Genomic DNA, 12,571 nt, shown 5'->3' with positions numbered 1-12,571 from the left:
TCTGTAACCTAGAGGCTGTTAATCAGAAAACTATATAAACAAGACCCCATGGGAACTCAGAAGTGTTGGCCTCAGGCTGCTTTTGTGTTTACGGAGTTTTAACCATTTGCCATAAGCTTACGTATCTCAAGGCACAGAGAGGCTATATACTAGTCTTACAGGTCTTGAGTTAAGTTTGTATTTTAACAAAAGTCTGGGAGAGCCAGGTAAAGGCAAGGAAAGGAGAAGAGGCAAGCAGCCGTAACTCCCAGGGACAGTCTGCTTTGTAGCTGTTTTAAAGCACCTGGTGTCTTTCCTGGGCTGCTTGGTTTTTCCTTTTGCTGACAGAGGCAGGAGGCCTGCCTGACCCAATACAGAGATTCTGGGGAAAACTTTCAAACAAGCGAGCTTGGGTTAGGTAAGTGGGCATAACGCAACCCTGGAGCCAGGTTTTTAATACAGTAGGACAGCATAGAATATTTCAATATTATCCATACCGCAAAGACCCCTGAATCCCTGGAAAACCAAATCTGGTGAGCAGAGCAGGCAGAGAACAAAGAAAGCTCAGAAACAACCATCTGTGAGAAGCCCACGAGACTTAAACAGCAGGCTCATTGAGCCAATGCGGGACAGAGTAAGCCTGTGGTGGTGGTGGTGGTGGTGGTCTGGCTTCCATGTCTGAAACAAAACTTATAAGCACATTAGTAAACAAATCCATCAGACAAAAGCAAACAACTTTTTTTTTTTTTCTGAGACAGGGTTTCTCTGTATAGCCCTGGGTGTCCTGAAACTCACTCTGTAGACCAGGCTGGCCTCAAACTCGGAAATCTGCCTGCCTCTGCCTCCCAAGTGCTGGGATGGCAGGCGTGCGCCACCACCGCCTGGCAAAAGCAAACAACTTAAAATGACAGAATGTCCACACAGTCAGAGACCAGACAGACAGACAGACATGTGATGGCCACCTTCACCCATACACCAGAACCAGGGGGACAGGAGTTCTCCTGCTTTGTCCCTGAAAACAGTCTGTGATTTTGTCTGATCTCCCCTATGTCTTCCCAGATGTCAGGACTTCCAGAACAATTTGCCAATTGGTCTGGGTTTCAAATGTGCATTGGTTATAAATTTTACCCCCCAGCCCCCAGAGGGGGCTTTTCTGTGTAGCCCTGTAGACCTCTGTAGAAACAGGCTGGCCTGAAATTCAGAGCCCCTTGCCTCTGTTTCATGAGTGCTGGGCATTTACAAATTTGTGGTGACTACAGTTTGGGGTTCCCCTGGGCCTCCAAGTTCACCTTGGACTTGTCTACATTTAGGGACTATTCCAAGATCCCTGACCCCGAGTCTGGGATCTCCCAGGGATCTTGGATGAGCCCCTAAATGCTAGGGAGCTCAAGATACCCCAGGAAAAGATTATGGACTCAATCCAGATTATAATTAGTTAAATTTATTGAAACCACAAGAACACCAGTCTTTGAGACAAACTAGAGACTGCTGTGCGAGGGGTGAGGGAAGGATTTGTAATGGCAAAACCCACATTGAGTGTCTGCACAAGCAGGCTAGGAGCTGGGCTGCTTTGCCAAGGTTAGGGAGTCGGGGTGACCTCGAAACAGGCTTGAATGGTTGCATAAGCAGGTTACAGAAGCCAACAAAGCAGGCAGTCATGTCATAACAGGTAGATGGCCATGGTTGTACAGTTCTGGGTGGGAATGACTGAGTCAGGGTTATTGGGAATGTATATTCCAGGGACTGGAGTTAGAGACAAATGACTATTGAATACCAAGATAGATACCTAGCATAAAAAGGAGTTTCTTCAGCCCTCGCACTATCAGCACTGCTTGGGCTTTGCTTATTCTAATTGTATTAATAGTGGGGCCCTGCATCTTAAACTATATGGCCAATTATGTAACAATTTGGTAAAACTAATGGTTCTTAGCACTATCTATACTGACTTCATAATGAAAGTACCATTCAGGTCATCAAATTCAGCACATAGACATCACCCCTGGACAAACAAAACAAAACAAACAAGCAACACCCCCACCCCTAACAACAAAAAACCCCCAAAGACCTAGGACAGCAAGGTCCATAGTTCTGGGAGTGTCTAAACATACTAACCTTGCTTTTTGGCTTCGGTAGTTCTACTTCTGGCTAACTGTTCTTGTTAACTGAGGTATGTCAATCTAAGATATGGTTTCTGTGCTTAACAGCTCACCCTGAGAAAGGCTTGAGGCTACAGTGAGATCCTAGACACATAGTATAGTTGCTGGCTGGCTAATAAAGACTTTCTATTGGCTTATACCATGTCCCAGTGGTCTTCTCTGGTGGAAGCCTCGCAGGCAATAGCCTGGAGCGTTGAAGCTTGACATCCAAGATAACCTAAGGAGGTGCTAGCGGAGGAGGAGAGGTGACTGGGAGGTAATATTCAAAAGAACTAGTGTGTGCAGAGGTCTTGAGGTGTGGGAAGTGGAGCAGAGCAGGCAGGGTGAGACGTGGTCAGCAAGGGGAGGATGGAGGACAATGTGCAAGGGCAGACAGGACAGCCCTACCTCCCGCCACTCTCCAGCACGTGGATGTCATTCCAAGTGTCCCAGATCTCACCTCTCAAAGGGAGGAATCCACTTTATACGTCTCGCCTGTTTGTATGTCTGTGTACTACTTACAAGCCTGGGCTTGTGGAGAGCAGGAAAAGGAGACAGATTCCCTGGAATTGGGGTTACAGATGGTTGTGAGCTGCCATGTCGTGGGTGCGGAGGTCAATCGTGTGTCTTCTGGAAGAGCAACCGGTGCTTTTAATCACTGAGCCATCTCTCCAGATGCCTTTTTTTTTTTTTTTTTTTTTGGACAATGCTGTGGATGGCACCTGGAACAAAGGGTCTCAAGTGTGCCAAGAGTGTGTTTTGTCACTCAGTTACACCTCCAGCTCCACCCCTTGCACCCCATTTTTGAGATGGGGGCTCACTATTTTTATCCTAGCTACTCTAGGACTCCCAGGCTCAAGTGACACTTTTACTTCATTTTAAGGTTAGTCTCCAGGCTGTGGGAGAATGGGTCAGGAAAGGCGGGGGGCTGCTGCCTGCAAGCCTAACTCAGTCCCTGGCTGCCTGACTAACATGGCACAAGTGCTCCTGTTGCTGGGCTGGGGTTGTGAGGTTTAGCTAAATCCTTACCTCTTCTCACCAGATCCTCCAAACAAAACCGTCCCCGGGTACTGTTAGGTGTCCCTTGCAGGATCACCCCTTCTTGGCATTCACAACTGCCCTAAATGAAGAATGAACAGACACTTCCCAGGTTTCTCTCAGGGTCCCCACTACAGGTACAGAGAACAACTACTAAACCGTAACCTGGCATCCCATTATCTGCAGTCAGAAAGGCAGGATGATGTCTTTCTTTTGTACAACTATCACCCTCACCCCATGGCACAGCAGTGGTGACTTTTCTGAATTACACGTTATACTCTCATGAGCTTGGTCACTGGAAGGATCCTAGACATTCCCAAGAAGCAGGGACCAGCTGGGACCCTGGTCTTGCAGCTGTCTCCAGTGGAGAAAGCTGGTGGCTTCCTTGAGGACATTTGTCCACACTGTAGGGAACCCAACAGAGCACAGTAAGCAAGTTGGAAACACGTTTACTTTTATGAGAAAATAGATGTCCGGGAGCAGCACCAACAGCATCTGCTCACAGAACCATGGCAGCAACTGGAAGGCAATGTGGAGCATCAGTGCCGCTGTCCATGGAGCAGAAGAGTCACATAGGAAGGAAGCCACCAGTGCACAACAAAGCAGAATGTCTAGTCCAATGTGCACAACACTGACACAGCACCAAGGGTATTACATGGACGTAAGCATTAACAAATGTCAAACAGAAACACCAGACTGGGGACAGCGTCTGCTACAACACAACAGGCCATGGCTGCGGCTGTTTAAGAGGAATGCACCACTCACTGCAGTGTACAGACGGGGCATTAGGACACACGGGTGTCTGCACCAGCCACCAGATCAAGTGTGGCCGAGGTGAGATCTCAACAGGCCAGCTGGGTGCTACCAGTATGCAGGTGCTAGGAATCCTCTGCAGGTCCATAGCCAAACGGCTGCAGGCCCACAAGCAGGGAAACAGCCTCACCTAGGTGTTGTCTGGCGGCCGCCACATGAAAGTCCTACAGGATTTGAGTCAATCCACTTGTCTTCCTTGAGAAGGAACAAGGAGAAAGCAAACACCCAACTCCACAGGCACTAGGCCCTGGAAAGGGTAGGCTGAAGGTGCGCACCATTGCCTGGCCTAAAGGTAAATGTGGCACACAGGCCAGTCTCCTTGTCTGAACTGTACCTGGGGTCCACACCAGTGGTGACCCCATTCCCCTGAGTCTTCCGAGATGCCACAGAGCATCTGTCCCTTAAGTCAGGGTACACAGCCTTTCTTCCCAGGGCCCCAGTTCTGCCTTCCTCTTCAGGGCATCTTGATGTCCCAACTCACCGGCACAGGAAATCATTGTCTTGATGACAGATCCAAGGTCAGGAGGAAAGGAGCCCATGTGCTCTGGAGCTACAGACTTCCAGAAACAGGAAGAGGCAGCTAGTCAAGTCTAATCCACTGGTCTCCTCAAATAGAAGAGTCCTGGCCCCAGGCCAGAGCTACTTCTGACTCTCCGTGAGGTGGCTTCTGCCTTCTCTCTTGGCTGGGAGGAGGCTGACGGAATGGAAGGACATTAGTGTGGCTCAGAGCTCTCGTTCCCTTGCTCGTCAGGCCCTGGCCAGGCGCTGTCCTAAGTGAGGCTCAGCAGCAGCTGTGCTGGTCAGAGCTCTTTCTGCAGGACAAGGCCCAGTGGACACGGCAGCTGAGGTGCTAACAAAAGGACTGCCTTGGACTTCTAAGACATCTCTGGCTGCAGTTGAGTATGTTTCTGTAATTAGAATCCCAGTACTTTGCTGGCATGTTCTTAGTTGCCCCAGGACACATCTTAAGACATCTAGAAGGCTTTGAACATTTCGTTTGTTCCCCAGTGGCTGTTCACAATGTCTTTCACTGAAGTAGAGAGCTGGTGCTGGGAACCCTTCAGTAGGCTTCAGTGAGCCTGAACTCATGGTTGCTCAGGAATGCTGTCACGTGGCCATCTTAAACTTCAAGGTGGGAAACAAGTGAAAGCAACCTGTCGTCCAAAAGGCCTCCCCGAGCTCACCCACCTACAGCTTTCCTGTTGCCAATGGGTCTACGATGACAGTCTCCCTGGAGCATGACCCAGTGGGTCTCTGCTGCGCTCTGTGGTAGAGGTAGACACTGACTAGAGTTCTCTGAGCTTCTTACTGGAAAAATCTGCTCTAGCAGCCTAGAAAAAAACAAAGAACAGTCTGTGTAAATGACAAGAGGCAGCTCCTCTCTCGCTAGGAGACAGCGCATTGAAGGGAAAGGTGGGTTAAGTGTAAGCTGGTTCTGTTGGCTACCCAAAGAAAAGCGAAGGGTACAAGGGGATGTGGGGCTCCAGCTTTGGGTGGAGATCCAGTGGTAGGTGCACGCACACGCACGCACGCGTACACACACACACTTACAGGACAACACAGGCAGCAGTCTGACATGCTCCTCCTCCTCCTCCTGCTGGTTTTGCTGTATGACTTTTCCCATAATCATTAATTGTATTTGAAAAAAAATTTTTTTTTCATTGTTTTCCATCTGCCTTTGTTGAATTCAGCTGTCCCCCTTGGGTGGGGAGCATGCAGGGCTGCTACTTACAGGTTAGCCTCCCATGTGTGTGAATGAGTATCTGCTCTTATTAAGACTGCCAGCAAGGGGCTGGAAGGATTGGCCCAGCAGTTAAAAGCACTGGCTGTTCTTCCAGAGGACCAGAATTTGGTTCCTAGCACCTCCAAGATGACAACTATAACTCCACTTCCAGAGGATCCAACAGCATCTTCTGGCCTCTGAGATTACTGGATGGATGTGGTAGACAAACACATAAAAATAATCACAAAACAACGTAAAAGCATGCCAACACACAAAACTTTGCATTACTAAAACCACAGACACAAGCCAGTGCAATACCTGGACTTTCTTTCCTTTTTTGAGACAGGGATCTCACTACATGGAGAACTGGCTATGTAGACCAGGCTAGCCTTGTACTCAGAGATCTGCTTGCCTCTGCCTCCAGAATGCTGAGATTAAAGACATGCATCTCCACTCCTGGCCACACCTCAACTTTCACACACCAAGTCACTGAGTCCTAGCTGATTCTTCAGAGTTGAGCACCACTATCCCCAATGGATGACAGGACACTGAGACACAAGGTTCAGCAGAACCCCCAACACTGCCACATCCAGGCAAGGAGGCTGCAGCTGACAGACTCATGCTCTCACACCTCCTTTCTCCTCATGGATCAAGACATTGGCTTTATATACGGTTCTCTGGCTCTGTGTGGTGCTGTAGGCCTTTAATCCTAGGGCCTAGGAGGCAGAGGCAGGGGGGTCTTGGTGAGTGGAGGTCAGTCCAGTCTACTCGAAAACAAAACAAAACAAACCACAAGTAACTTGATTCTTCTTTTCCAAGATCCCTGGGCTGGGGTCTAGCTAAGTGGCAGAGCACCAGCCCAGCACTCCCCAAACCCTGCTTCCACCCCCAAGACCACAAAAGCCAAAAAGCGACCGTGAACAAACGTCTGTGTGTGTGTGTGTGTGTGTGTGTGTGTGTGTGTAGGCAGGGAGGGGGAGGATGACTCAACCCTGCCACCCAGGCACTGCTGCAGTGTCTCTCAGGGCCAGTCTGAGGCCACCTGACTGAATGACACTGTCTGAACCTGTGCTATACATCCTAAATGTGGAAAAGACTTCAAGGAATGGATTATTTGTAATTTAATCCAGAAAGGGTCCATGCCGCTCAGTTAGGAAGTGGCTGAGCAGGGACCAGCTCTGTTTCTCTTAAGTTAAGGGCTCTTTATGCATTCACACAAAGTGACACTTCTCCCTGCCAATAACAGGAGGTATCAGAACACTGCACAAATCGAATCAAATCAGACAATGCAGGCAGCCTGGGGTTGTGCTCGACTAATCTCAGTTGTTGTAAAGTCTGTGTCCACACGTCACTCTCCTGGAACAGAAACTGCTCCAGTCCAGTTCCTGCACCCATGGCTCCAGATGCCCTTAAGCCAGCTTTCTGACCAACATCTAGCTCTAGCTCTGAAGGGCTAAGCCTACAGAGGGCTTGGGACACCAAGTCTGCAAGCTCTCTGGGGCGCAAACTCTTAGTCCTTATTAAGAACAGGGATCAGGAATCCCCGGTGGTGGTGCATGCCCGTAAACCCCAGCACTCTAGAGGCTGAAGCAGAGTCATGGTGAGCTCAAGGCCAGTGTAGGCTATGCACTTAGTTCTCAGCAGCCCGAGCTACATTTCAAAACCCTGTCTTAAGTAAACAAACAAAGTAAAAGTCGGACCGCAAGGATGCCTTTGCACCTGTCTGTCTACTTCAGCCATGTTTGATGGCTCATGCATGACACGAGCATTGCACAGGCCTGGGCGGAACTGTGAGTGAAGCCAGTTCAAGCAACACAGTGAGATCCAAGACCACCTGGGCTAGAGGAGACCCCATCTCAACAGAATAAACAATAAAACAAATGGGTTGGCAAACATGTCGCGGCAGCACCTCTTTCTGCCAAGTTTGGTTAGCACGTGGCCACACCTATTCGTTCTGGGCCCTCAGTAAGGGCTGTGCAGTATGTGAACAGGTGAGTGGCTGCAGAGACAAGAACAAAATTCATGTCCGATGACACTAGGCCACCCTTTGCGACCCTCTGGGTGTGTATGAACACACACTATTTTGGTTTCCCCTCAATACTGAGGGAACTGCGATTCTGTACCCTAAAACCTTAGCACACATCCTTAAGAACAGGGCTATGGGCTGGGACCAGGACCAGGACACTGCCTTGCCACCTGGTAGCACTCCAGGTTTCCAACGTCCCCAGAGTGTGTGGCAACCCCTCTACTCCAGGATATGCTACCCAAGTATGCCATGTAGCTCCTATACCAGCTGATATCCATTTTCTCACAATTTTATCAGATTTTCATATTAGATTAAGCTTTCCTCTCCCATGGGGATCAAAACTGGGAAACTACTCCTGAGGATGCTTGCAGAAGGAGTGCAGTGTGGGAAGCCCCCACCTGGAAGGTTCCGCCCCACAGGGAAGGGCACAGGCAACCTGGTCCAACAGCAGCCACAGTTTGTACTTCCTGACAGTGTGTCAGCAAACCTGGCCAGGCCAGTGCCCCAGGAGGCACCAGAGACACAGTGCTGTCTCAGCTTCTAGAAAGGGGACAGCTAACCTCATTATATAGCTGTCATTGTGGCAATTGTCTGAAGAGGCAACTTGAGGATTTTTGAATGGATACAGACTACCATGGTGGGGAGTGTGACAAGGCTGGTCACATTACTGTAACTGGGAAGCAGACAGGTGACTGCTCAAGTTTTTCTCTTTAAATCTCTGTGTATGTCTCTAGTGCTGCTGTCTGCATGGGGGGCAGAGGGTAGGTCAGAGGACAATTCTGAAGAGTTGGGTCTCTACTGCCATTTTTTGCATGGATTCCAGGACCGAACTTAATTGTCAGGCTTCTGTGAGAAGCAAGTGCCTCTACCTGCTGAGCTGTCTCAATGGCCCAGCTCTCTCCTTCTGAATTTAGTCTAGGGCCCAAGCCTGTGTGATGGTGCTACCAACATTTAGATAGGTCTTCCCTCTTCAACTGAATCTCTCTGGCAACACCCTCACAGACACACCTGATATGTCTCCTAGGTGATGCTATAGCCAATCAGGTTGACCATCAGATTAACTACTACAGCTGGCCAAACATTCCTACCAGGGAACATAACCACCTGCATCATTTGGGCAGTGCCATCTCATGGTTTTTGTACCTGTTGACAAGCCCTTCTCTATTTCTGGCTGAGGACCCTTTCTTCAGGGCAGAGGCCCCAAAGATTAAAGCCATTATTCATTACTTTATGTCCAAATCTCTGCCAACTCTCCCCCAACTTACCCTCCTGGTCAGCAGTCACTCGCTATCTTTAGAACACAGGCCTCACAGAGCACGTGGGACAGATGGCAGTCACGTGGTCTTGCCCTGCTGACCAGCAGGAATTGGAATTGACCTGAACGGCAGGCTGCTGTGGGGCGGGGCCACAGCTGTTTTTCAAGGTACAGTGGAGAGAAGCTGCTGATGGCACCCTGGAGCTACGAGACCTAGTCTAAGAAACCTGCCACTATGCCAAGGTGCAAGGGTCTGCCGAGACTCTGGGCGAACCCAGGCTACTTGTCTAAGATGTGGCTGGGACAAGGGGACGCAGCACAACCCAGTTCTAGGCCCAGGGGTTGAGCCCAAAGACTGTTGTTTCAGCCAGAAGAGAGAAACTTTAGGATCACTGAAGTCAGCTGCACAGAGATGAGCAGGACTTGGTGCTGTCCTCAGAGTTGGTCAGAGTGCTGCCTGTCGTCCACCTCGGGGTTCCTTGCCCCTGGCAGACTGCATGGGGCTGGGCCTGCAGAGCCAGAAGCCTTCCAAAGAAGAGACGACAGTGGTTGGTGTAGACAGAGGCAGCAAAGGAAGGCAGGGACCCTTGCCAGCAGGGGTGTCTCTTTAGCACTAAAGTTTTCAGCGACCCAAAGCTGTTCCAAAGATGGCCCTGAGTAGCAGAAAGTAGTCTGGAAAATGGCTGGAGCTCCAGGAAGCTCCGAGGAGCACCGTGTTACCACCAAGTGTAGACTGGAAGGGCGGAAAGCCTCTGTGGGCTCTCATGTCTGACGGGTAGATTTTCCTTTCAGTGACAGAGACGGGTGACCATGAGCACACTGCATGAGAACTCTGGACCATCATCAGGTGTTTGACAAGGATCCGTGGCTGCAGGCTGCCCTGCTCAGTGCTTCTTCCTCGGATGCCGCTTCCGATGCCGGATGAGGCAGGAGCTGTAGGCGAAGGATTTTCCACACTCCTCACAGCCATAAGGTTTCTCCCCAGTGTGCGTTTTCTGGTGTTTCAGAAGGTTGGAGCCACAATTGAAGGCTTTTCCACACTCCCCACATTTAAAGGGCTTCTCCCCAGTGTGAATTCTCTGATGTTTGGTGACATCTGAGCTGTGCCTGAAGGTCTTCCCACACTGGTCACACTTAAAGGGCTTCTCTCCAGTGTGAACTCTCTGGTGGCGAATGTGATCTGTCTTGTGTTTAAAGATCCGTCCGCATTCACCGCACTCATAGGGTTTCTTCCTCTGAAAAGGAACGAACACGGGGACACCCTCAAAGTCATCTTTGAACGAGGCGTCGAAGGCATCAAAGATATGTGCTTCGTCTTCGGGACTCAGGACAGGCTCTTTTCGGGGTTTGCGGGGCTTTCTTGGCTTCTTGGTTGGCTTTTTCCCCTTTGATGGTTTCTCTCCTTTGACAGTGGTCTTTTGCGCAGCTGCCTCCTCCTTTGGGGCCTGGCTCTTCTTTTTTCTGGTTGCAGGCTTTTCCATTGCTGCTCTTAGGAAGCAGGGAACCCCCTGAGGGTTTTCAGACAGTGGCTGCCTGGCTCCTTTTCTGGGGCTTCACAGTCAGGGCCAGCTCACCACATCCTGCTTATGAAGATGCATCAAGCAGCCAGAACCATGGTCTTCTTGCTTCTGGAGGCAAAAGCATGAAGCACAGGTCAGAGGCAGCTCTTAGCCCTGCAGCTACTGTCTTCCCAGTTGCTCATGTGCTGAGCTTCTCAGACTAAAGTGGACTCCCCCCCACCCCCAGCTCTAGCCCCAGGCCTAGAGGCTAAGCTCAGAGACTGTTGTCCACAGCGTGCTCATCTCTTTGAGTGCCTCTATCACTACAGCCACTGACACTCCTTGGCCTGAAGACAAGGTTTTCTCTCATCCCAGAGAAAGCCATATCCATCATGGAAACAATGGCCGTTTTCCACCTCCCCAAATAGAACCTTCCCTGTTCTTCCTTATCCTCTCTACCTGGCTGCCTCGGGACTGTGCAAACACCCTGGAACAGGAAGGAACTCTATCACACACAGCTTGGTTCTGAGCCTGGAAAACTCAGGGCTGCCCTCATAATCCACAGTAGCCAGCAAACCCCAGCACACCCCCAAAGGCTGCCCCTTGTACTGACAAGCCTCTCTCTATGTGACCCCACTTTCTCTCTAAACCATCCCCTTTATCCCTGGAGGCCCAAAGGGGTGAGCGACGCTGGCAATTCCATCTAGAGCTCCCACACTTTTCTAAAAACAAAACTGTCACTTTGGGGACACACCGTATTTTGTTTTAAGCATTAGACAAATACCCACATATCTAACCCAGCAGTTACAACTCTTATCCGGATTCAGAGCCCAAGATCCAGGCAACTATCAGCTAGGCATCTGCTTGCACTGTGTCACCATCTGAAAGTGTTTGTCGATTGTGGGACAGCTCGGGAGACACCTGAGAGTCCCTGTCTGCAGCATCACTCAGTACCAATTCAAACACCATCATTCTGATGAGAGGAATGACAAGCGGGACCCAGGTGCCTGTGTTTGTTCATCAAGGATCATCCTCACTGAAAACTGAAATAGTCATTAAGACCAGAGAAGACCGCAGCGACTGTTATTGCTGCCTCCCTTCACAGGCCTGTGCACAGGAGTAGGTGCGAGTGATTCAGGCAACTTAGTTGAATTCAGCCGACCTAAGGATTCAGGTCCTTCACGATGCTGCTGGACCCGGCAGGACAAGGAGCTCAATGCATCCAGCAACAAGGGGCTTCACTGGGTAGCCCGGCCCACCTTCCCCGCCTCCAGGACCTCCCCAGCACAGAGAAACGACTCAGAAGGTGGCCGTCGCCCGGTCGGGGATACCGAGCACACAAGCAGAAAGTACCTGATGGGTGCCGAGCACAGACGCCGGCGGAACGTGGCCGTAGGCAGGCTGACCGGCGGGCGGGCGACCGTTAACAATGCCCACTTGAGCCCGCCACTCCCGCGCCTAAAGGCGCCCGCCCCTCTGGTGCCGCTCTACCTTCCCCAGCCTCTCGGTGGTGCTGCCGCACGCTCCAAGCTCCGCCCACCGCTCTCAACCGTCTCCAGTGCCGCTCTAGGGCCCTCGCCGGGCTCTCGGTGGTACCACGGCCCGCTCCGTAGCCCCGCCCGCTCGTTCACGCTCTACTGGTGCCGCTCTAGGAGTGGTCGCCAGGCCTCTCTGTGATCTTGTACTGCGGCCGTGGGCCCGCCTACCTCTCCCCGCCCCTTCGGGTCGGCTCCAGGAGACCCTGCCCTTGCTCTCTGCAGTGCTGCGGCTGAGGCTTCTAGCTCGGCTTGCAAGGATGCTGAGGAGGCGTCTGTGCCTGTGCAAGCTTCTGGGCTGCGGGCGGCGCCTTTCTCCCGGCGTGCGCCTCTTCTTCTTAGGACTCCAAGCCTTCTGCAGGCTTCGTGTCAATTCTTAGTTGTCGGGCTTGTCATCTGTGGTGCACCGGGATGGCGGACCCAGTAGTGCACGGCGTGTAGCCCCCTGGAATCATCCGACCCCGATCCCCCTTCCCCAATAAAGCCAGGCGCAGACCTCCTCTGCTCTGTCCCCTAGCAAGGGCCTTTACAGATATTTAAATCAAGTCACTTGTGCTGTTTCGACTTT

The 12,571-nt window shown here is 51.0% G+C and overlaps 1 protein-coding gene across 1 annotated transcript; it reads right to left on the bottom strand.

The window, feature by feature from the left end:
* Positions 1 to 1,400: 1,400 nt before the first annotated feature.
* On the bottom strand, positions 1,401 to 11,981 carry LOC127667274 (zinc finger protein 41). The gene is made up of 3 exons (XM_052160240.1): positions 11,822 to 11,981; positions 8,980 to 10,597; positions 1,401 to 5,296 (listed from the first exon to the last, which is right to left on the bottom strand). The coding sequence occupies exon 2, from the start codon at positions 10,448 to 10,450 to the stop codon at positions 9,854 to 9,856; it is 597 nt and encodes a 198-aa protein (XP_052016200.1). The 5' UTR covers positions 10,451 to 10,597; positions 11,822 to 11,981; the 3' UTR covers positions 1,401 to 5,296; positions 8,980 to 9,853.
* Positions 11,982 to 12,571: the final 590 nt, after the last annotated feature.

Source organism: Apodemus sylvaticus, chromosome 17, assembly GCF_947179515.1.
Source record: "Apodemus sylvaticus chromosome 17, mApoSyl1.1, whole genome shotgun sequence".
In the NCBI taxonomy this organism is placed as follows: Eukaryota; Metazoa; Chordata; class Mammalia; order Rodentia; family Muridae; genus Apodemus; species Apodemus sylvaticus.
Note: the sequence above shows the minus strand (reverse complement) of the source record. Positions and strands in the feature narration are given on the sequence as shown.

Bases quoted from the DNA above. Each gene is read 5' to 3' on its own strand.
- LOC127667274 (XM_052160240.1), bottom strand. From the start codon at position 10,450: ATGGAAAAGCCTGCAACCAGAAAAAAGAAGAGCCAGGCCCCAAAGGAG.